The sequence below is a fragment of the Bombina bombina genome, chromosome 2, assembly GCF_027579735.1.
Source record: "Bombina bombina isolate aBomBom1 chromosome 2, aBomBom1.pri, whole genome shotgun sequence".
Lineage (NCBI taxonomy): Eukaryota > Metazoa > Chordata > Amphibia > Anura > Bombinatoridae > Bombina > Bombina bombina.
This window is the reverse complement of record NC_069500.1, coordinates 1204692882-1204718869: the sequence shown is the minus strand read 5'-3', so window position 1 is coordinate 1204718869 and position 25988 is coordinate 1204692882. Positions and strand designations below refer to the sequence as shown.

The 25988-nt window shown below is 37.1% G+C and overlaps 1 protein-coding gene across 5 annotated transcripts in view; it reads left to right on the top strand.

Moving 5' to 3' along the window:
* MICU3 (mitochondrial calcium uptake family member 3) overlaps positions 1–25988 on the top strand; it is a 478191-nt gene that overhangs the window by 233611 nt on the left and 218592 nt on the right. For all 5 annotated transcript variants that reach the window (XR_008400732.1, XM_053703930.1, XM_053703928.1 and 2 more), the window contains exon 4: positions 13852–13930. Coding sequence is in view for 4 of the 5 variants with exons in the window: in XM_053703930.1 (XP_053559905.1) it covers positions 13852–13930 (79 nt within the window). In the remaining variant the exon portion in view is untranslated. The remainder of the gene's footprint in view (positions 1–13851; positions 13931–25988) is intronic.

The window sequence follows — 25988 nt, the reverse complement described above, 5'->3', positions numbered from 1 at the left end:
AAAAAAATATATGGACTAAACCACAATAACATTTATAGAAGGACATAGTAAATAAAGAAGAGACTGATTCATTATCCTGTCTGCTATATGTATTTATATTTGTCTATACAAGACCTAGCTTCTTGTGGGGTCTCTAGTGTGACTGTTTCATTTTCATTAAACAGCTTAATTTTGGCCGGGTATATTAGTCTAGCAGAAAGGACCATATTGATCAACATAGTACAATATGGCGCCATTTCTTTCCGTTTTGCAGCTGTCTGAGAAAAGAAATCTTGAAACAACAATATATTATTATGATCAATTTCTAAGTTTTGAGACTTCCTGTATGCTCTTAGAATACTGACTTTATCCTGGAAGTTCAGGTATTTGATCATGATAGGTCGTTTCTGAGTGGCATTTTCTGGTATATTTCTAATAGTGCCTATCCGATCTGCTCTTTCTAGCGAGATTTTCTGATCCTGTAGGTCAATACCAAGTGATTGTGGGAGTGTTATTGCAGCAAAGTGTATTAAATCCTGGTAGCTGGGGCTCTCTGGTAGGCCTATTACTTTTAAATAAATAATCAGCTACACAATCTTTAATTTGATAAATGTAGCTTAAACCGTTAATTACACACCTTCTTTTAACTTGAGCTGCACAGATCTAGCTTTTAAATATAATACTATAGAAGCATAGAAAAGGCCTTGGTACTAAAGAGCTCAGCACTTTAGCTACAACAGATCTAAGCATGACCCAAATATTGCAGTCTTTTGTTACATACATTAAGTAGAATTTTCAAGATTCCAAATTATAGCTATCTAACTAATGCCTAGATTACAAGTTTTGTCGGTAAAAAAAAGCCTTTTTTTTCCAGCGCACACTTTAATCCCTTAATGACAACTGACGTACCAGGTACGTCATGCATTAACAATCAGTTAATGACAATGGACGTACCTGGTACGTCAGTTGTCTAACAGAGTGCTGGAAGTGATCACAATCACTTCCAGCAGCTCTGAGGGTATTGCAGTGATGCGCGCGTGCACGTGCACGATGCGCGCGTGCACGGGTGTGCGCGTGCACGTGGGCGCGCGTGCACATGCGCACATTAGCCACACTGACACCAATGAAAAAGTAAGGGGAAAAAAAGTTATTTTATTTTTTTTATATTTAAAAGGATCTGTGAGGGGGAGGGGGTGGGGGTATTGTGGGGGGGCTGCTACGCTACAGAAATAATTAAACACAAATAACAGTTATAAATACAATTAAAATAAGTTTGGTTTGTGGGGCCAAACTGGGTACTGGCAGACAGCTGCCAGTACCCAAGATGGCGGTAATTAGGTAGGGGAGAGGGTTAGAGAGCTGGAGGGGGGATCAGGGAGGTTGGTGCTAAGGCAGGGGTCCATCACAACTAAAATATTTTATCATTTTTATTTAAAAAAAAAAAAACTCTTTTATTTAGTACTGGCAGACTTTCTGCCAGTACTTAAGATGGCGGTAACAATTGTGGGGTGGGGGAGGGAAGAGAGCTGTTTGGGAGGGATCAGGGGGTGGGATGTGTCAGGTGGGAGGCTGATCTCTAAAATTAACCCTGCAAGCTCCCTACAAGCTACCTAATTTAACCCCTTCACTGCTGGGCATAATTCACGTGTGGTGCGCAGCATCATTTATTGGCCTTCTAATTACCAAAAAGCAACGCCAAAGCCATATAAATCTGCTATTTCTGAACAAAGGGGATCCCAGAGAAGCTTTTACAGCAATTTCTGCCATAATTGCACAAGCTGTTTGTAAATAATTTCAGTGAGAAACCTAAAATTGTGAAAAATGTAAAGTTTTTTTTTATTTGCTCGCATTTGGCGGTGAAATGGTGGCATAAAATATACCAAAATGGGCCTAGATCAATACTTGGGGTTGTCTACTACACTACACTAAAGCTAAAATTAACCCTACAAGCTCCCTACAAGCTCCCTAATTAACCCCTTCACTCCTGGGCATAAAACACGTGGGGTGCGCAGTGGCATTTAGCGGCCTTCTAATTACCAAAAAGCAACCACAAAGCCATATAAGTCTGTTATTTCTGAAAAAGGGGATCCCAGAGAAGCATTTACAACCATTTGTGCCATAATTGCAGAAGCTGTTTGTAAATAATTTCAGTGGGAAACCTAAAGTTTGTGACAAAATTTGTGAAAAAGTGAACTTTTTTTTTTTTTTATCGCATTTGGCGGTGAAATGGTGGCATGAAATATACCAAAATGGGCCTAGATCAATACTTTGGGATGTCTTCTAAAACAAAATATATACATGTCAAGGGATATTCAGATATTCCTGACAAATATCAGTGTCCCAATGTAACTAGCGCTAATTTTGAAAAAAAGTGGTTTGGAAATAGCAAAGTGCTACTTGTGTTTATTGCCCTATAAATTGCAAAAAAAGCTAAGAACATGTAAACATTGGGTATTTCTAAACTCAGGACAAAATTTAGAAACTATTTAACATGGGTGTTTTTTGGTGATTGTAGATGTGTAACAGATTTTGGGGGTCAAAGTTAGAAAAAGTGTGTTTTTTTCCATTTTTTCCTCATATTTTATCATTTTTTTTAGTAAATTATAAGATATGATGAAAATAATGGTATCTTTAGAAAGTCCATTTAATGACGAGAAAAACGGTATATAATATGTGTGGGTACAGTAAACGAGTAAGAGGAAAATTACAGCTAAACGCAAACAGTGCAGAAATGTAAAAATAGCCATTGTCATTAAGGGTAAGAAAATTGAAAAATGGTCCGGTCATTAAGGGGTTAAACAACGCTGGTATTGCAAGTTTTCTGAATGGCTGCGTTAGCCTCAGAAAAGTGAGCGTTGAGCAAATTTAGCTCCACTTCTACCTGTAATACCAGCGTTGCTTACGGTAGCGGTAAGCTGGCAAGACTTGCTCGTGCACGATTTCCCCATAGGAAACAATGGGGCTGAGCTGGCTGAAAAAAAACCTAACACCTGCAAAAAAGCAGCGTTCAGCTCCTAACGCAGCCCCATTGTTTCCCATGGGAAAACACTTTCTCAGTCTACACCTAACGCCCTAACATGAACCCCAAGTCTAAACACCCCTAACCTTACACTTATTAACCTCTAATCTGCCGCCCCCAACATCGTTGCCACCTGCATTATACTATTAACCCCTAATCTGCCGCTCCGGACACCGCCACCACCTACATTATGCTTATGAACCCCTAATCTACTGCCACCAACATCGACGAACCCTACATTATATTTATTAACCCCTAATTTTCCGCCCCCAACATCGCCGCCACCTACCTACAATTATTAACCCCTAATCTCCCGCCCCCAACGTCGCCGCTACTATAATAAAGTTATTAACCCCTAAACCTAAGTCTAACCCTAACCCTAAAATCCCCCTAAGTTAAATCTATTTTTAATAAATCTAAATAAAATTTCTAAAATTAAATAAATGAATCCTATTTAAAACTAAATACTTACCGATAAAATAAACCCTAACATAGCTACAATATAACTTATGGTTACATGGTAGCTATTTTAGGATTTATATTTATTTTACAGGCAACTTTGTATTTATTTTAACTAGGCACAATAGCTTTTAAATAGTTAATAACTATTTAATAGCTACCTAGTTAAAATAATTACAAAATTACCTGTAAAATAAATCCTAACCTAAGTTACAAATACACCTAACACTACACTATCAATAAATTAATTAAATACAATTATCTAACATAAAATACAATTAAATAAACTAAACTATAGTACAAAAAACCTCACTAAATTACAAAAATTAAAAAAATATTACAAGAATTTTAAACTACTTACACCTAATCTAAGCCCCCTAATAAAATAAAAAAGCCCCCCAAAATAATAAAATTCCCTATCCTAAACTAAATTACAAAGTAATCAGCTCTTTTACCAGTCCTTAAAAGGGCTTTTTGCGGGGCATTGCCCCAAAGTAATCAGCTCTTTTATCCGTAAAAAAAACAAATACAATACCCCCGCCCCAACATTACAACCCACCATCCACATACCCCTACTCTAAAACCCACCCGATCCCTCCTTAAAAAAAACTAACACTACCCCATTGAAGATCACCCTACCTTGAGCCGTGTTCACCCAGCCGGGTACCACTGGTCATCCGATGGGGCAGAAGAGGACATCCGGACCAGCAGAAGTCTTCATCCTATCCGGGCAGAAGAGGACATCCGGACCGGCAGACATCTTCATCCAGGCGGCATCTTCTATCTTCATCCTTGCGGAGCGGAGCCATCTTCTATCCAGCCGACGCGGAGCCATCCTCTTCTTCCAATGTTCTAACACAGAATGAAAGTTCCTTTAAATTACGTCATCCAAGATGGCGTCCCTCGAATTCCGATTGGCTGATAGGATTCTATCAGCCAATCATAATTAATGTAGGAAAAATCTGATTGGTTGATTTAATCAGCCAATCGGATTGAAGTTCAATCCAATTGGCTGATTGGATCAGCCAATAGAATGCGAGGTCAATTCTATTGGCTGATCCAATCAGCCAATCGGATTGAACTTCAATCCGATTGGCTGATTAAATCAACCAATCAGATTTTTCCTACCTTAATTCCGATTGGCTGATAGAATCCTATCAGACAATCGGAATTCGAGGGACGCCATCTTGGATGACGTCATTTAAAGGAACCTTCATTCTGCGTTAGGACATCGGAAGAAGAGGATGGCTCCACGTCGACTGGATAGAAGATGGCTCCGCTCCGCTCCGGAAGGATGAAGATAGAAGATGCCGCCTGGATGAAGATGTCTGCCGGTCCAGATGTCCTCTTCTGCCCGGATAGGATGAAGACTTCTGCCGGTCCGGATGTCCTCTTCTGCCCCATCGGATGACCAGTGGTGCCCGGCTGGGTGAACACGGCTCAAGGTAGGGTGAATGAGGTAGTGTTAGGTTTTTTTAAGGGGGGATCAGGTAGGTTTTAGAGTAGGGGTGTGTGGGTGGTGGGTTGTAATGTTGTGCGGGTATTGTGTTTGTTTTTTTACAGGTAAAAGAGCTGATTACTTTGTAATTAGTTTAAGGTAGGGAATTTTATTATTTTGGGGGGGCTTTTTTATTTTATTAGGGGGCTTAGATTAGGTGTAATTAGTTTAAAATTCTTGTAATATTTTTTTATTTTTTGTAATTTAGTGTTTGTTTGTTTTTGTACTATAGTTTAGTTTATTTAATTGTATTTTATGTTAGATAATTGTATTTAATTTATTTAATTAATTTATTGATAGTGTAGTGTTAGGTGTATTTGTAACTTTTAGGATTTACTTAGGGTTAGACTTAGGTTTAGGGGTTAATAACTTTATTATAGTAGCGGCGACATTGGGGGCAGGAGATTAGGGGTTAATAATTGTAGGTAGGTGGCAGCGACGTTGGGGGGGCAGAATAGGGGTTAATAAAATGTATTATAGTGTTTGCGAGGCGGGAGTGCGGCGGTTTAGGGGTTAATACATTTATTATAGTGGTGGCGATGTCCGGTCAGCAGATTAGGGGTTAATAAGTGTAGGTAGGTGGTGGCGACGTTGGGGGGGGCAGATTAGGGGTTAATAAATATAATGTAGGTGTCGGCGATGTTAGGGACAGCAGATTAGGGGTTAATAACTATAATGTAGGTGTCAGCGATGTTAGGGGCAGCAGATTAGGTGTTCATAGGTATAATGTAGGTGGCGGCGATGTCCGGACAGCAGACTAGGGGTTAAAAAATTTTATTATAGTGTTTGCGATGTGGGGGGCCTCGGTTTAGGGGTTCATAGGTAGTTTATGGGTGTTAGTGTACTTTGTAGCACTGTAGTTAAGAGCTTTATGTTCCGGCGTTAGCCCATAAAACTCTTAACTACTGACTTTTAAATGCGGTAGGAGTCTTGGAGGTAGAGGCTGTAACGCTCACTTTCTCCAAGACTTGTAATACCAGCATTAGGCAAATCCCACTAAAAAGATAGGATACGCAATTGACGTAAGGGGATTTGCGGTAGACAAAAGTGGCGGAAGAAAAGTGAGCGGTACACCTGTACCTGCCATACTCGTAATACCAGCGGGCGTTAAAAAGCAGCGTTAGGACCCCTTAACGCTGCTTTTTAAAGCTAACGCAGAACTCGTAATCTAGCAGTAAGTGATTTAGAGAGTTAGGTCTTTTTTTTTTTCTTTTTTTTAGTTTGTAACGATTAATAATATACCCTGGAGGCGAAATTCTCCTGCTGAGAGAAAATAGTAGGTCAACAGTAAGTTAATTATACATTACTTTCTAAATTACTTCCTAAATTCTCTATAGATGAATATATAGGTTAAACTTTGTCTAATAGTAGACGTCCTGTATAGAGTAATGTACACTTTACAATAGTTAACAGCAGGAATAATTTGTACCTATCATATTGATACTAGAAGTTAAACCCTATATGCCTTTTTATATTTCTCTATTTGCAAGGGTTGCAGAAATTTTACACTCATATTTCATAAATGTGATACCATTCATATATTAACACATCATATAAGAAGAAAGAGAGGTCATAAATATATTTAGGCTTGTAAAACCTGCCATGTACAAGTTCTTAGAACTGGATAACCCAAAATGTTCCGACTTAAATTACAGCAAGAGGGGAAAATAAATAATTATAATATTTTACAAGTTGTTGTACTATGCACAATTAAACATTTTTATATTACAACCCAAAGGCTTGATATGGAGAAATAAAGATTAATAGAAAATGAATTGTCTGTGATAAAGAGTGATGATCAAGGTGAGGAAGATACACAGTTATCAGTGGTTGGGGTGTAACCAGGTGCGTAACTAGATAACACTGAGCCCCCATTTTATGTTGCTTTTTAATGATATGCTAATAGTGCCACTAAACTGGATCAGCAATAAGAAAATTGAGTCACTAGACTTTAGTTGAACTTTTATAGGCTCCTCTGAGTCTTTATAGAAAGAAACTCCTATTAATGATAACTTTGTATAAATGAGTGTCTCAGTTTGCAAAAATGTTTGTGTCTGCTGCAAATTTCAGCATTGAACCTCACTTAACTTTAATATCTTTAAATTTCAGATGTCACAATTTACATCTGCTCCATCAATTTGACAAATAAACTGACATATTAGAAAGGGGTATTGATGGATTTTAAGAATTACGTAAATATCCCCATCTGTAATTTTAGTGCTGCCTATCAACAAGTTAATCTACACTTTAGATCAAAGCAACTTTTTATTTCTTTCAGTATAAAAGGTTGAGTACAAAACTTTGTAAATTATTAAGGGATATTTATTAAACTTTGAACAGTTGTTCTTCAAAAGTTTAATTATGGGAATAATTCAATTTTAAACACAATTAGTTAAACAAAGTGTTTTGTTTGTATCATATTTGATGCCCTAGAAATGAAATACATTGCAAACAGGCAAAGGTTGACGGTCTCCAGTGCACTCAGGATTTAAAAATACAAAAACACAAATAGAAAAACATGCAATCAGCTAGTACTTCATTGGCTATGCCAAATTAAGGTTATCAATGGAAAAATATATTTACATCCCGCCCTATTAGATGAAGGGTAGGCAAACAAAGCTGCCTGTTTTTATATAGCTTGAAAGCTAAGAAATGTTTTTTACATTTTTCAATCATTGGGTGGCGGGGGGGGGGGGGAGTGACACCAGAGCATTAAATTAGATTCAAATTTCAGTGTACATAAAGAAAGTTTGATTGTAAAACAGCCACTCATTCTTTTATAAATAAAAAGAGAGAAGCGCTCAACCTGGGAACGAACAATAGCATAATAGCTTGTTCTATGGCTAGTTACCACCCTAGAAGCAGCCTCTTTTTGCTCAATATGTGCCTTTCACAGAGAAGAACTTTCCTGTAGCATATCAGTCTGATCCTGACTTAACAGTGCAGTCCAGCCCCGAAATACCAGGCAATCCCTCTCTGAACAAGAGAAACAGCAAAACCCCAGACGTACGTTTCGGCCTATTGTGGGCCTCGTCAGTGAGGTGCAGCCATATCCCTCTAGGCACACTGAGCAACGGGTCCACATCTGGATTCCCGCATCACACTTAGGGAGACTTCCCTAAGTGTCATAATTTGCATAAATAAAAAGAGAGAAGCGCTCAACCTGAGAACGAACAATAGCATAATAGCTTGTTCTATGGCTAGTTACCACCCTAGAAGCAGCCTCTTTTTGCTCAATATGTACCTTTCACAGAGAAGAACTTTCCTCTAGCATATCAGTCTGATCCTGACTTAACAGTGCAGTCCAGCCCCGAAATACCAGGCAATCCCTCTCTGAACAAGAGAAACAGCAGAACCCCAGACGTACGTTTCGGCCTATTGTGGGCCTCGTCAGTGAGGTGCAGCCATATCCCTCTAGGCACACTGAGCAACGGGTCCACGTCTGGATTCCCGCATCACACTTAGGGAGACTTCCCTAAGTGTCATAATTTGCATAAATAAAAAGAGAGAAGCGCTCAACCTGGGAACGAACAATAGCATAATAGCTTGTTCTATGGCTAGTTACCACCCTAGAAGCAGCCTCTTTTTGCTCAATATGTGCCTTTCACAGAGAAGAACTTTCCTGTAGCATATCAGTCTGATCCTGACTTAACAGTGCAGTCCAGCCCCGAAATACCAGGCAATCCCTCTCTGAACAAGAGAAACAGCAAAACCCCAGACGTACGTTTCGGCCTATTGTGGGCCTCGTCAGTGAGGTGCAGCCATATCCCTCTAGGCACACTGAGCAACGGGTCCAAGTCTGGATTCCCGCATCACACTTAGGGAGACTTCCCTAAGTGTCATAATTTGCATAAATAAAAAGAGAGAAGCGCTCAACCTGGGAACGAACAATAGCATAATAGCTTGTTCTATGGCTAGTTACCACCCTAGAAGCAGCCTCTTTTTGCTCAATATGTTCCTTTCACAGAGAAGAACTTTCCTGTAGCATATCAGTCTGATCCTGACTTAACAGTGCAGTCCAGCCCCGAAATACCAGGCAATCCCTCTCTGAACAAGAGAAACAGCAAAACCCCAGACGTACGTTTCGGCCTATTTTGGGCCTCGTCAGTGAGGTGCAGCCATATCCCTCTAGGCACACTGAGCAACGGGTCCACGTCTGGATTCCCGCATCACACTTAGGGAGACTTCCCTAAGTGTCATAATTTGCATAAATAAAAAGAGAGAAGCGCTCAACCTGGGAACGAACAATAGCATAATAGCTTGTTCTATGGCTAGTTACCACCCTAGAAGCAGCCTCTTTTTGCTCAATATGTGCCTTTCACAGAGAAGAACTTTCCTGTAGCATATCAGTCTGATCCTGACTTAACAGTGCAGTCCAGCCCCGAAATACCAGGCAATCCCTCTCTGAACAAGAGAAACAGCAAAACCCCAGACGTACGTTTCGGCCTATTGTGGGCCTCGTCAGTGAGGTGCAGCCATATCCCTCTAGGCACACTGAGCAACGGGTCCACGTCTGGATTCCCGCATCACACTTAGGGAGACTTCCCTAAGTGTCATAATTTGCATAAATAAAAAGAGAGAAGCGCTCAACCTGGGAACGAACAATAGCATAATAGCTTGTTCTATGGCTAGTTACCACCCTAGAAGCAGCCTCTTTTTGCTCAATATGTGCCTTTCACAGAGAAGAACTTTCCTGTAGCATATCAGTCTGATCCTGACTTAACAGTGCAGTCCAGCCCCGAAATACCAGGCAATCCCTCTCTGAACAAGAGAAACAGCAAAACACCAGACGTACGTTTCGGCCTATTGTGGGCCTCGTCAGTGAGGTGCAGCCATATCCCTCTAGGCACACTGAGCAACGGGTCCACGTCTGGATTCCCGCATCACACTTAGGGAGACTTCCCTAAGTGTCATAATTTGCATAAATAAAAAGAGAGAAGCGCTCAACCTGGGAACGAACAATAGCATAATAGCTTGTTCTATGGCTAGTTACCACCCTAGAAGCAGCCTCTTTTTGCTCAATATGTGCCTTTCACAGAGAAGAACTTTCCTGTAGCATATCAGTCTGATCCTGACTTAACAGTGCAGTCCAGCCCCGAAATACCAGGCAATCCCTCTCTGAACAAGAGAAACACCATTTATGAAGCAGCAGATGCTGCCTCGGAGTCCCATCATTTCGGACTCATCTGAAACGGAAGTTAAGAAGCAGCGGTCATAAGGCCACTGCTCGTTATCCTGTCCGCCACCTTTTATATTAAAATCATCCTGATCGAGTACGATTGGGATAATTGACACCCCCTGCTAGCGGCCGATTGGCCGCCAGGGATGCATGGGGGCCGCATCGCACAAGCATTTCAGTAGAAATGCTTGTGCAATGATAAATGTCGACAGCATATGCGTATTTAGTACATTTACCTTGATGACTGCCTACAACTGCAGAGTGCTACAGAGCAGGACTCTTGTTGATTTACTCTGCTCCTCAGCTCACTACAATATACATGAGCCCAACATTCATAACTCAAAGGAAAGTATCTGCCACAATAATTAGCCAAATGTAAAGCAGAATTTCTTTACAACAAATAAAAATGAGGCAAGAAAATCTGCTCATTTTTGTGTCATATATTTTGAATCTGATAATATAACTGTGTAAATTTGTTTACTTTTATGTTATATAAGTACCTACATAATATCCTCAAATTTGCTAAGTGATTTGATATTGGTGATGGCTGTCTTATGAGTTAGCAGTCAATAGTGTGGAGGATCCTCCTAGTCATGCACTGCCCAGCTTGTTCATAATCTTCAAATGGTAGTAGGCAGCTCAAATAAAGGCCATAATAGATTAAAGGGAAATTAAAGGGACATGAAACCCACATTTTTTCTTTCATGATTTAGAAAGAGAATGTAATTTTAAACATCTTTCTAATTTACTTTTATTATCTAATTTGTTTTATTCTATTGATAGTCTTTGCTGAAAAGCATATCTAGATATGCTCAGTAGCTGCTGATTGGTTGCTGCACATAGAAGCCTCGTGTGATTGGCTCACCCATGTGCATTGCTTTTTCTTTAACTAAGGATATCTAAAAAATTAAGCAAAATAAATAATAGAGGTAAATTGTAATGTTGTTTAAATTTGTATTCTCTATCTGAATCATGAAAGACAGATTTTGGGTTTAGTGGCCCTTTAACCCCTTAATGACCAAGGACGTACGCCACACGTCCTCAAAAAAAAGACAGTAATGACAGAGGACGTGTGGCGTACGTCCTTGGTCTGGAAAGCAGCTGGAAGCGATCCTGCTCGCTTCCAGCTGCTTTCCGGCTATTGCAGTGATGCCTCGATATGGAGGCATCCTGAAATAACCCCCCTTGGCCATCCGATGCAGAGAGAGCCACTCTGTGGCCCTCTCTGCACCGGACATCGGTGGCCGGTATCGTTGGTGGGTGGGAGCAAGTCTAGGAGGCGGGTGGGCGGCCATCGATGGGCCGAGTGGAGGGAAGGGGGCGGGATCGGGGGCGGAACAGGCGGGAGCGCGCACGGGAGGCGGCGGGCGGGCGCATGCACGGGGCGGGAGCGGGAGGGAACCGCTACACTACAGAAAAAAAAAATTGTTAAAAGTTAAAAAAAAAAAGTTTTAAAATGTAGAAATAAACATCTAAGGGATCAGGAAGGGGTGGGGGGTTGGTCTTGGGGGGGGGGGAAGCTACACTACAGAAAAGGGCATTTTTAAAAAAAAAAAAAGGCACATTTGTTGCTAAACTGGGTACTGGCAGACAGCTGCCAGTATCCAAGAAGGCGCCCATTAAGGCAGAGGGGGAGGGTTAGAGAGCTGTTTGGGGGGGGATCAGTGAGGTTGGGGACTAAGGGGGGATCCTACACAGCAGCATATGTAAATATGCCAAACAAAAAAACAAAAAAAAGCCCAAATATAGCTTTTATTTTAGTACTGGCAGAGTTTCTGCCAGTACTTAAGATGGCGGGGACAATTGTGGGGTGGGGGAGGGAAAAGAGCTGTTTGGGAGGGATCAGGGGGTCTCATGTTTCAGGTGGGAGGCTGAGCTCTACACTAAAGCTAAAATTAACCCTACAAGCTCCCTACAAGCTACCTAATTAACCCCTTCACTGCTAGCCATAATACACATGTGAAATGCAGCGGCATTTGGCGGCCTTCTTATTACCAAAAAGCAACGCCAAAGCCATATATGTCTGCTATTTCTGAACAAAGGGGATCCCAGAGAAGCATTTACAACCATTTGTGCCATAATTGCACAAGCTGTTTGTAAATGATTTCAGTGAGAAACCTAAAATTGTGAAAAATTTAACGTTTTTTTTAATTTGATCGCATTTGGCGGTGAAATGGTGGCATGAAATATACCAAAATTGGCCTAGATCAATACTTGGGGTTGTCTACTACACTACACTAAAGCTAAAAGTATCCCTAAAAGCTCCCTACATGTTCCATAATTAACCCCTTCACTGCTGGGCATAATACACGTGTAGTGCGCAGTGGCATTTAGCAGCCTTCTAATTACTAAAAAGCAACGCCAAAGCCATATATGTCTGCTATTTATGAACAAAGGGGATCCCAGAGAAGCATTTACAACCATTTAAGCCTTAATTGCACAAGCTGTTTGTAAATAATTTCAGTGAGAAACCAAAAGTTTGTGAAAAAAAATTGTAAAAAAGTGAACGATTTTTTGTATTTAATCGCATTTGGGGGTGAAATGGTGGCATGAAATATACCAAAATGGGCCTAGATGAATACTTTGGGATGTCTACTAAAAAAAAATATATACATGTCAATGGATATTCAGAGATTCCTGAAAGATATTAGTGTTCTAATGTAACTAGCGCTAATTTTGAACAATAATGGTTTGGAAATAGCAAAGTGCTATTTGTATTTATGGCCCTATAACTTACAAAAAAAGCAAAGAACATGTAAACATTGGGTATTTCTAAACTCAGGACAAAATTTAGAAACTATTTAGCACAGTGTTTTTTGGTGGTTGTAGATGTGTAACAGATTTTGGGGGTCAAAGTTAGAAAAAGTGTGTTTTTTTTCAATTTTTTCCTCATATTTTATATTTTTTTTATAGTAAATTATAAGATATGATGAAAATAATGGTATCTTTAGAAAGTCCATTTAATGACGAGAAAAACAGTATATAATATGTGTGGGTACAGTAAATGAGTAAGAGGAAAATTACAGCTAAACACAAACACCGCAGAAATGTAAAAATAGCCTTGGTCCCAAACGGACAGAAAATGGAAAAGTGTTGTGGTCATTAAGGGGTTAATACTCAAATGTTGAAGCACATGAAAGTGATACAGCATAACTGTAAAAAGCTGACTAGAAAGGTATCATCACCCGAACATCTCTATGTAAAAAAGGAAGATATTTTAACTCAAATTTCCTAAGTATTCACACCCCACTGTAAGGAGACTTTAAGCAGCCAATCAGAATGCTTGTCCCAGGGTTTGTTAGAGAGTGTGCATCTGTCATGTGTAGGCATAGTTTTGTTATTTTCCTATTCAATTTAAGGAAGTTCTATGAAATCTGGACAGCAGCTAAATTATAACTGTTTACACAGCACTTACTCTGGGGAGCTGAAGAAATTTTGAGGTAAAATAGTTTTTAATTTTTTTTACATAGAGATGCTCAGGTGATATTTTCTTGTCAGCTTTTTACAGTTATACTGCACCACTCTCAAGTGATTTAGCATATGAGTATTATGTCCCTTTAATAAAATGTATTTTAAACTATTCTGGGAGTTTAGTAACGTTTTTAAGAAACTGTTTTCTGTGACTGTTTACATCTCTTACTAGTGCCCCCTTATATAATGCGGTATTGTATTATTTGTTTTTTGTTTTTTTATAATACATATAATATATTTTTACAGGATTTGAATCAGATGCTTTTAGATACACCACCAGTTTGGAAAGGATCTTCAAGATTTTTCAGAACCCTTGGAGATGAAGGTAAAAATGCTGAATTTTATTAGGATACATTTTTTTTGTTGTTGTTTTGCGTTGTTTTTTTCCCCTCTGCTTCTACCACTTGTGAATAATACAAGCATAAAAAATATTTTTATGACTATAACCCATTTGTACAGTAATTATCCTGCTTTTCAGCTCAGTACTACAGTAATTCCATTAGCAAAAACAGCTGTAGCAAGCTTATTACAGAAATATCATCTTAAAACATAACTGTTCTTTGAAGTTTCTTGTTGTCAGTCTGTATGCTTAAAGTGCCTTTTTTGTTTCCATAACAATGAATTACCTACATAAGAGGAATTGGTGGAATACCTATTATTAAAGGATACAGTATTGTGTCATTTCAACAAAAAGAAAACGACAACTCTGACATGAATAGTTTATGAAACCTTTTAGTTCTCTTCTTCAGTCTTGCAAGTTTTACACTAGAGATGTGAAAACATTTGCTTGTGTTTCTAATCTGTCAGCTGTTGGCACTACTATAAGGGCTTTAATTTTTACAATGTAAAAAAAATAAAATAGATCTTTATAGAAAAAAAAAAACACTTGAAAGAACATATACTGTATCTGTAGTGTCATTGCCAAGACAATGTTTATCTTTTATTCCAGAATAGTTTGATTCATTCTGACTTCAACGAGTCAGGTTCCATGATACTGAATCTTCTGATTAGAACAGAGACAACATCTCTGGTTCAGATTCAGTGAATGAACCACTCACTGCCTATGACACCATTAATACTATAGCAACTGGAACCGCCATGTTCTTCTGTTGACAATTGACCTTATTTTGCTCTATATTACAATTGGAGTAAAAAAATATTAGTGCTATTGAGAGCTAACACTGCTGAACTTAATTCAATAGTGCTCTTATTCTTGCACTCATATTACAAGCTGAAAGTTATCGCTTGAGTGAAAGTCTCAGGTGCGCTAACATCTGGAAGTCGGATAATGTGGTTGCATTAAGACCCTTTCATCATAGACTTCTATGGGTCTCACTACAAAACCCTGTCTTTGTTCGAGTACTGGCCCAAAGGTACACTAAGCCAAAGTGCGCTAAATTTGAAAGTGCATTAAGAAATAGTTTAAATAAAATTGTTCTTCATTTACTAGAACATTTTATTTTTATTTTAAATATATTTATTTAAATATATATATATATATAGTGGGTGTACTCAACCGTACTGAGTATCACCACCTCTGCCATTTCACAATTTTCACAACAGGAGCTGCAAAATATATCAAGCATTGTAAATAACTTTGTCCCTTTGCTTTTCTCAAAGTCACTCAGCACAATATATCAGTCAATAATTAATCCGTACTAGCACCCTTTTTTGCAGTACCGGCACCTTTTCATTTAAAAACAGTACTGCATATATATACATATATATACATATATATATTTAGCCAGGAAAAAATGCACTCTCAGGACTTTCACAAACAAGTTACTTTTATTTCTGTAACGTTTTCGGAGGTCTTGCCTGATGAAGGAGGCAAGACCTCCGAAAACGTTACAGAAATAAAAGTAACTTGTTTGTGAAAGTCCTGAGAGTGCATTTTTTCCTGGCTAAATATTCTTTACAAAATTGCACCCAGGCAGTTTTCCTCTGTGGGCGAGTTCTGTTGTTTTGGATACCTATATATATATATATATATATATATATATATATATATATACAAAATAGAAATGGCTGCAGCACACCAAGTCAAGTTTATACCATTTTTATTACAAGCAGTGAAATACAGGCGACGTTTCGGGCTTCTGCCCTTTCTCAAGCCAAGTTGGCTTGAGAAAGGGCAGAAGCCCGAAACGTCGCCTGTATTTCACTGCTTGTAATAAAAATGGTATAAACTTGACTTGGTGTGCTGCAGCCATTTCTATTTTGTATATTAATATCTGTCAAGGTGAGACAGAGGCTGCTTGCACCCTTACCTGAAGGTGAATTGGTGCTGGACTTTACCCTGTTTATATATATATATATATATATATATATATATATATAAATATATTTATATATATATATATGTTGCGGGTAAAGTAAGAAACACTTACACTTACTACTTACCTGTAACTTATTTGCTAACATGGGTATCTTATTGTACATATTATAAATGTTGTACAGACAGAACATCTTAATTACATGCATTTTCTTTGCTAATTACATGCATCTTTTTTCACAGCATGCTAAAAATGCTCTGGTATTTTGGGCAAGTTTTTGTCTGGAAGTGCCAGTAGTAAAGGGGTTAAATGCATTTTATTGCATGCCTGTAGATTCTGTATACTCAGAACAGGCTACTTACCAGTACCTTATTTGCTATTCCAGGTACCTTCTGGTACATAGTATTGATTCTGTATATACAGAACATACTAATTACATGTATCTTTCTATAAGGAATATAGATCTGTTTTGACAGACCATACTTTATCTGCTAATTGCATATTCCTTTTGTCTGCATCATAGATTCTGAATAAACAGAACATGCTAATTATATATATATATATATATTATTTGCTCAATATATGTCCCTTATTGTAGGAACAATTTTCTCTTCCTATCCCCATATATTTTATTTCCTTCACTCTCAAATAAAGTTTTTGGGTATCCTCTTTCCAAAAAGGAATGGACTTTTTTCATCTTGAAAAGGATTTTTATACGTTTTTCAGGACTCTTAGATTTAAAAAGTTATTTCTCTAAGGACAATGCTAATAATATAAGTAATAGTTGTGCTGATACAATAAAATCATTACAGCATGATCAGGTGAGAGATAATACCTTTACTCTTAACAGGTTTAATCTGAGAGATAAAAGTAGGTTTATTCCACCTCAAAATAATCATAGTATTGAGACATACGTATCATTACTCAATGGAGATATAGAAGTACTTAAGAAAAAGCCTCTAAGGATAATAAGATTAGTTGTAATATGACTAAGGATGAGATGAATGCAATCAAATCCTTGAAAGATAAAATTATTATAGCTGACAAGGGCGGAGCCACAGTTATAATGGAAAAAGGTTATTATATACATGAAATATTGGGTCAGTTAGCAGATCCTACTGTCTATTTGAAGGTTGATTCAGATCAAAATAAGTTAATACACAGAGAAATTAATTCTATATTAACTCTAATCCAGTAGTGCCCATTATATAAACATTGCCTAAAATTCATAAATACTATGAACAGCCTCCAGGCCATCCATTTCAGTTTTTTCAAATGTGTCCAAATTTTTGTACAACATTTTACAACCTTTTGTGAAACAATTAAGCTCATATATAAAGTATACAATTGAATTCACTATAAAAATACAATAATTAGAGTTACCCTATCATAAGTATATTTTATATACCCTAGATGTGGGGAGTCTATATACATCGATAAGACATGAATGTGGGATAGGAGCAGTGATGAAAACCTTAATTTTTATTAAAAAATTTGATTAAAAAAATTGACCGTTATTGAGGTGTTATTAAGGGTGATATTATATTCCAATTATTTTTTGTTCCAAGATTCTTTTTATATTCAAAAGCAGGGAATTGCCATAGGTTTGAATGTCACCCCCTCATATGCCATATGAAAAGTATGTATATGAGAATCCTCTGTTTATACAGTTTGGTACTATATGATGGAGATTCATCGATGATGTATTTGGCATTTGGGGGGTTTACATTGAAGTGGATTAAAATTCACTGTAGAATAAAGTGAAGAGTCTATCAGATTTTTAGATATAAGAGTCTATAGAGATTCAGAAGCAGAGGGTCTAAAATTGGACATCTACAGTAAACCAACAGATAGGAATAATATGTTGCATTATTCCAGTTTTCACAATCCTAAACTTATTGACTCATTACCAGCCAATTAATCTGTGTAAATAGATTTGTAAGTGATGACACAGTTATAGTGAGTCGAATAAACACAATAAGGAAAAGATGTTTGGAAAGAGGATACCCCAAAACTTTAATTGAGAGTGAAATAAATAAAATATAACGGGATAGGAAGAGAAAATTATGTAATATGAGCCAATATGTGAAAACAAATTTAAGGAGTGTGCAGGATAATTCCAAAAGGGTAGTATTTGTATCCCAATTGAACCCTTATAGTAGGAAGATTGAATCCATCTTAATATAAAATAATTTCAGAAATGCCCAATATTGGCCTGTAGAAAAGTGCCCAACCTTAGGGATAAACAGGTGAGAACAGCTATAGGAAGTTGTAAAAAGGACAGTAAGAGTTATATTACATAATAAAAAAAATCATGTTTGCTGTCCATGTTTGAATTGTGGGAATTGCAATTCAGTGATTAGGGGTAAAGAGTTTTTACATCCGAGAACAGGATATAAATACCAGATTAATGATTACTATACTTGCAATTCATCTTTTGTTGCTTCAGTAATCCTAAAAGTCCCAGCTTGGATCTTAATAGGACATTGGATACTGCCCCCTTAATTTCCTCAAGGTTAACTTGGGTCTCAAGTGTGTCACACTGCAATCAAGACAGCAGTTATGGGTTCAATACCCAAGTAGGCTTTGCAAAATATTATTTCAAATCTCTAATCTTAACGGCATTGAGATTGAATGCATAATTCTCAGGCATAGAGTTTTCTTGGATTAGGTCTCTCACTGACAACTAGCAAACTAGTACCCAAAGAATTTTCCACAGTTTGGAAGTTTTTCCTTTGAGTGGTGCTCTTCTGAGGTTTTTTTCCTGGTATTTCTTTAAGATCAGTTGTAATCTTCATTTTCTGCTTTTCTTGCTTTTTTCAGTTCTTTTGCAAAATAATTTATTTAGTCTTTCTAACGTGTATATCTTTGTTCAAGATTTAAAGAGAGTTAGGCCTGTTGTTAGACCTATTCCTCCTCCATGTCATTGTATTTAGTTCCTCTGTATTTAGTTCCATAGTTTTTAATATTTTGTCTTGATTGTTCTCTATTCTGGTTTCCGTACATGCAAGAAGGCTACTAGTAGCTTTAGCTTTTGGCTCAATCAAGTGACTTTCAGAATGTTTGGTGGCAGGGAAGTCCCCTCCTAGGCATATCTCAGCTCAATCTTTCAGTTCACTTCATGGGCAGTCATAAATCATACATCCATTGGAGTGGATTTTTTAAATCTGCAACATGTGTTCTCTACATAAAGTCTTTAAATATTTTCTGGCTTGATGTTTTTGCTTTTGAGAAATGTTTTTTGACAGGAAACCCCGTCAGGCTGCAGGGCCTGGCAAATAGAAACTGATTTATTCTGTCACTCCCTTTCTTTAACATGGTCTCTCAGCTTGGGTATTAAATCTCACATGTTATGGAATTCCTATGGCCTTTTATTATATTACAAATGAAAACTAAATTAATGCTTACCTGATAAATTCTTTTATTTCAGGATTATAAATCTGTAGGCCCCGCCCATTCAGTTCTAATTTACACCTCCCTGCTTTTGTGTTTCCTACCAATCTGTTTCCTTTTCTCTGCTCGGTTATACATTAAACTGAGTAGAGAGGGTAGATTGGAAGGTATTAAAGCTCTTGTGTGGGCTCTCAGCCTCCTCCTTGTGGTAGGATGTATATCCCACATGTTAGGGACTATTATCATCCCAAAAGAAAAGTATACATTTTGTTTTAAATATTTTTGATATGTGTTTTGTTATACTTTTTTATTAGCCCTAACACTTTACTTCAGGTCTCAAGTCGCGCTAGCTTTTTTAGCTCTGTTATGTGTGGCATGCAACATATACCGAACAACTTGTAATTTGAGAGATGTTTAGCATGGCCACGCTGTCCATTGAAACTACAGGGCACGCTAAAGAGATGTTGGCCACACAAAACATTCTCTGGTTATTTTTTCCCCATTTTAATTGTAGTACCATATTGTGCACTATTCTTAGCATGGGCTCGAGATATTGATAGCGCACCATGGATCATCAATAGTGCGCTACTTGTATTTTGTTCCTTTTTTTAAGCCCTTATTAAAGGGGAACAACAAGAAGGGGCAGTATGGCAGACAGGTACATTTCTAATCACAGGCAGATATCTGCAACACAAAAAGAGGGACTAAAGAAATACTTGTAAACACTGTGGTAAATCTATTGGATGATTCTCTTACCTATCCATAAGTAAAAGTTTTGTCTTTAGGTTTGAGGTTTTCACCAACCACACACTCTAATTTATTTCAAACCATAATTGATATAAATAACCATCACCTAGATTACAAGTTTTGCGCTATAGAGGGTGCAAAACGAACGCAACAAAAGTTGCGTTATTTCACCCTCCATAGCGCTGCCATTACAGGTTTTTGAAAAGCCGCCATGTGCGTGCGATATGGTGGCAATGAGTTCCATACCGCACAAAATCCAAGGGCTGCTTATACATTCTCGTGCACGGTTTCCCCATAGACATCAATGGGGAGAAGGTGTGAAAAAAACGAACACCTGAAGCCCAGAATAGCGATCGCCTTAACGCAACCCCATTGATGTCTATAGGGAAAAAAAGTTACGTTTAAACCTAACGCCCTAACATAAACCCCAAGTCTAAACACCCCTAATCTGCTGCGCCCGGCATCGCCGAAACCTAAATAAAGTTATTAACCCCTAATCTGCCGCCCCTGACATCGCTGACACCGAAATAAACTTATTAACCCCTAATCTGCCACTCCCGATATAATAAAGTTATTAACCCCTATTCCACTGCACCCCAACATCGCCAACACTATAATAAAGATATTAACCCCTATTCCACCACTCCCCGACATCACCGCCACTAAATAAAGTTATTAACCCCTAAACCTCTGGCCTCCCACATCACCCCCACTAAATAAACCTATTAACCCCTAAACCCCAGCCCCCCACATCACAAAAAAAAACTAAATTAAACTATTACCCCCTAAACCTAACAACCTCCTAACTTTAAATTTAAATTAAAATGACAATATCCCTATCTTAAAATAAATAAAAACTTACTTGTGAAATTAAAAACTAACAATTAATCTAACAAATATTATACTAATATTAAAATAACTATCAATTAAATAAAGTAAATTACACATTAAAAAAACCTAACACTACTAAAAAAATTAATTCTAAAATTACAAAAAATAACATTCACTAAATTACGAAAAATAACAAGCAAAATGATCCAAAATAAAAACAATTACACCTAATCTAATAGCCCTATAACAATAAAAAAGCCCCCCCAAAATGAAAAAAAAAAACCTAGTCTACAATAAACTACAAATAGCCCTTAAAAGGGCCTTTTTTTAGGGCATTGCCCTAAAGTAATCAGCTTTTTTTCCCAGTAAAAAAAAAGTAAAAAGTAAACAGTAAAACCCACCACCCAACCAACCCCCCAAAATAAAAAATCTAACTCTAACAAAAACCTAAGCTACCCATTGCCCTGAAAAGGGCATTTGTATGGGAATTTAGCTCTTTTGCATTGCCCTGAAAAGGGCATTTAGCTATTTTAAGAAAGCCCAAACCCTAATCTAAAAAAAAAAACACCCAAAAAAAGTAAAAAAAATCCCAAACACTAACCCCTGACGATCCACTTACAGTTTCTGAAGTCCGGACATCCAGATGGCGAGAAGTCTTCATCCATGCGGCGTCTTCTATCTTCATCCAGGCGGCATCTTCTATCTTCATCCCGGCGGCATCTTCTATCTTCAGTCAGGCGGCATCTTCTATCCACATCCCAGCGGCATCTTCTATCTTCATTCCGGCAGTGCGGAGCGGGTCTATCCTTCAAGACATCCGGCGCGGAGCATTGTCTTCATACGATCGCCGCCGTACACTGAATCTTCAATGCAAGGGAGCCTTTTCAAAATGTCGTCCCTTGCATTCCTATTGGCTGATTTGATTTTTGAAATTCAAATCAGCCAATAGGATGAGAGCTACTGACATTCTATTGGCTGATTTGAATAGTAATTTTAGAATTAATTTTTTAGTAGTGTTAGTTTTTTTTTAATGTGTAATTTAGTTTATTTAATTTGTAGTTATTTTAATTTTAGTATAATAGTTGATAGGTTAATTGTTAGTTTAAACTTAGGTTTTTTTAATTTCACAGGTAAGTTTTTATTTATTTTAAGATAGGGATATTGTCATTTTAATTTAAAGTTAGGGGGTTGTTAGGTTTAGGGGTTAATAGTTTAATTTAGTTTTTTTGTGATTAATAGGTTTATTTAGTGGCGGTGATGTGGGAGGCCAGAGGTTTAGGGGATAACTTTATTTAGTGGCGGTGATGTCGGGGAGTGGCGGAATAGGGGTAAATAGCTTTATTATAGTGTGGGCGATGTTGGGGTGCGGGGCAATAGGGGTTAATAACTTTATTATAGTGGTGACGATGTGGGGGAGTGGTGGAATAGGGGTTAATACATTTTATTAGTGGCGGCGATGTCGGGAGCTGCAGAATAGGGGTTAATAACTTTTTTATAGTGTTTGTGATGCAGGAGGGCGGTGAAATAGGGGTTAATAGGTAGTTTATGGGTGTTAGTGTACTTTGTAACATTTTAGTTATGAGTTTTGTGTAATAGTTTTGTTGCGCAAAACTCATAACTACTGGTCTCAGGGAGCAGAATGCATTGTGTCGGTATAGACTGGAACGCAAGCGTTTTAGCCTCACCGCACAATCTGTAATACCGGTGCTATGAAAATCCCATGCAAAAACGTAATTTTTTTGTGTGCGGGATTGACGTTGCATTACAGGCTAAAATTCTTGCGGTACAGCTATACACCGACAAGACTCGTAAAGGCTACGTTACGTTTTTTATGCTGAAATGGCCATTTTTCGAGCGTTAAAACCGGAACGCGAAACTCATAATCTAGGTGCTTATGAATTACCTTGATTTTAATTTAAAGGGCCATTAAACCCAAAATCTTTCTTTCATAATTCAGATAGAACATACAAATTTAAACAACATTACAATTTACTTCTATTATTTATTTTGCTTCATTTTTTAGATATCCTTATTAAAAGAAAAAGCAATGCACATGGGTGAGCCAATCACATGAGGCTTCTATGTGCAGCAACAAATCAGCAGCTAATTAGCATATCTAGATATGCTTTTCAGCAAAGAATATCAAGAGAATAAAACAAATTAGATAATAGAAGTAAATTAGAAAGATGTTTAAAATTGCATTCTCTTTCTAAATCATGAAAGAAAAAATGTGGGTTTCATGTCCCTTTAAGTGTGCAGCATCTTTAAAAATGGAACAAAAATAGGTTTGAAACTCTCAACTAACAAGGGTGTAAATGTAGTTCTCAATAATAAGATCACATTAGGGATGCCCTTAGACAATAACTTTTGTAATTAACAACAATATCGAAGAAACTGAAACTTCTTTCCATTTTGAAAGCAGCTCTTCAATCATGTTATTGATCAGAAATGTTTATTATTTATTGGTTACCCTGTTGTAGTGATGTTTTTATTTTTACATTTTCAAAAGCATGGATTATGCTCCTGGACACTCCATTATTGCAGATATCTGGAATGTGTTATAAAAAATAAATTCTCTCACATGTTTCATATGTGCTGATCTATCATACTATTAAAAACACAATGGGAATGATGTACAATGTTAAACACTGACTTTTTTAGATGATAGATAGTTAATTGAACCATACAGTATATATATAAATATAAATATATATATATATATATATATATATATATATATATATATATATATACAGTGCGACTAAATTGCTACTCATTCCCGCAGTGATTTTTCCTAGTAATGCTATTTAAGAAATATTGGTAGCATCACAGTACTACATTAATAACAAATGTGATTCTGTGTAATATGCTATTCATAAGATTCATCTATACCATATTTAATTTTTTAGGAACATTGTAAAACTATGCAAGCATTTAGCTGATTGTGACAGCTTTAGTCTACAGCAGTTTCCTCTATTGTGTAATCCTGTTAGTTAGCTTTTAATTTTTTGGTAATAAAGTAAAGAGCTTACATGTTCAAAGGCAAATTGAGTTATTAACAGATAATCATACTTGACATCTCATCCTTAAGAAGTCTTCATTGCAATGCGTGATCCAGCCTGTAAAATAATCACACATTTTCGTAATTATTGGGATTTTGCACAGAAATCTTGATTTAGTTCACATACAGTTATTTTGTGAGCCTTCCACTGAATAAAAATATTACTAAATCAGTAAGCCCACCATATGACTTTTTAAAATCTTTATTTACCAACCATCTTATTTACACTTTTTCCTAGTATTATAAAACTATGGCATACAATATTAATTCTGCTTTTTCTGAAGGGCCACAAACCTAGGGCCAAGGCCTGCATGTAGCCCCTAAGACACATATTTACCAAAGTATCTACTTTTAAGTGGAAAGGTATTTACAGATGGGTATCTGTAGATGTGGAATTAGTGTATACTGCAATACAACATTATGTTGAATTTTTCTTGAAAATGTTTGTGAATATGATGTGACATTTCATGAATTTGCATTGACATCTATTGTTTCCTGTTGAATCATATTTATTTTTAATTTGACAGGGTTTAGTTTATTCACAGATAATTAGTCCCTTCTTTGCCCATCCTAGTAATGGGTTGCTGGAATCTCTGCTATCCAGACAGTAACTCCTATCTTTCCAATATCATTTTTAATGGTCAGCATATAGGCAACCTGCTTCTATTTGAGACTAATTATTTTATAATCACACATTTTCGTAATTATTGGGATTTTGCACAGAAATCTTGATTTAGTTCACATACAGTTAGTTTGTGAGCCTTCCACTAATTGAGACTAATTATTTTATTTCTTAAACAAGTTTTTAGAAACTTGAAACATTGTTGAGAAGGGTTTAAAGTTTACATACGTCTCAGATCATAAGCTTTGTAGACCTTATGCATATGATGTAAATTGATTAAAGTGCCATAGAAACTACTAATGTTAGAAAATCAACTGCAGTCAGTAAATAAATTCTGCTTATTATTATGTAAAAATAGCTGTTTACAACAGGTGAAATTGTTCATAGCCTTATATGACCATGTCCAATCTATTAATCTACAGTTAAGTTCAGTACTAACTTGTTTCTGTGCAGAACCAGGTATTGCGGGTGGAATGTACTATGTACACTTATAACTGATCCAGGCCAACTTTCTCAACAGCTTATTTACTGGAATACAAGCAGTCTTTAGCATTATTTAAGATTTTGCACACTGATGTCATGATTTTAAAATATATTAATAACTAAGCCATGTTTGTGACTAGGAAAGCCTTTACTTTGGCCTATGCGCTCTCATCTACTTTGTTACCCTTTTTCAGTCTTAGTACATAGTTAAATAAGCCTATTTTTTCCTCTATTTATTGATTTTGTTTATTCAGTATTCTGGATAACAGTTTTAGCTCATCTACTACAAAAGCAATTTACAAAATTAAGCAATATATTGATTCTAATCCCACTCATGATAATATAGAGGCCGTACAAAAAAGCTTTAAAACATGGCCTTTTGAACATCCAATTAATATAGAGGGCCCAAGAAGTGCTACATAAGTTGCAAAACATTTTCAGATCTGTACAATTAACAAATTTAAATTGTATGGCATACAGCAGATCCTTAAACTAACCAGAGGAGGCAAAAGGGAGAACATTGTAGATAAACCTCTCTGGCTTAGATAAATCAAACACTAATCTAATGGTTTGCATTAGTTCTAGATTTCGAATTTGGGTTCATATTTGTTTTAATGTTTGTTTGTTTTTAATATTTAGGTCTTATAGCTCATCTCTGTATTGCAATAAATATTCTCTTTTGTATAGCATTCCCTAATCAATAAATAATCATCCATTAATTAAAGATACTATTAAAAACACAAGACTTTCTTAGATAGATGGATAGATAGATGGATAGATAATAGATAGGGGCATATTTATCAAGCTCCGTATGATGCCCTGTGTTTCTGGCGAGCCTGCAGACTCGCCAGAAACAGCAGTTATGAAGCAGCGGTCACAAAGACCGCTGCTCCATAACCTGTCCACCTGCTCTGAGCAGGCGGACACACATCGCCACAATACAACCTGATCGAGTACGATCGGGTTGATT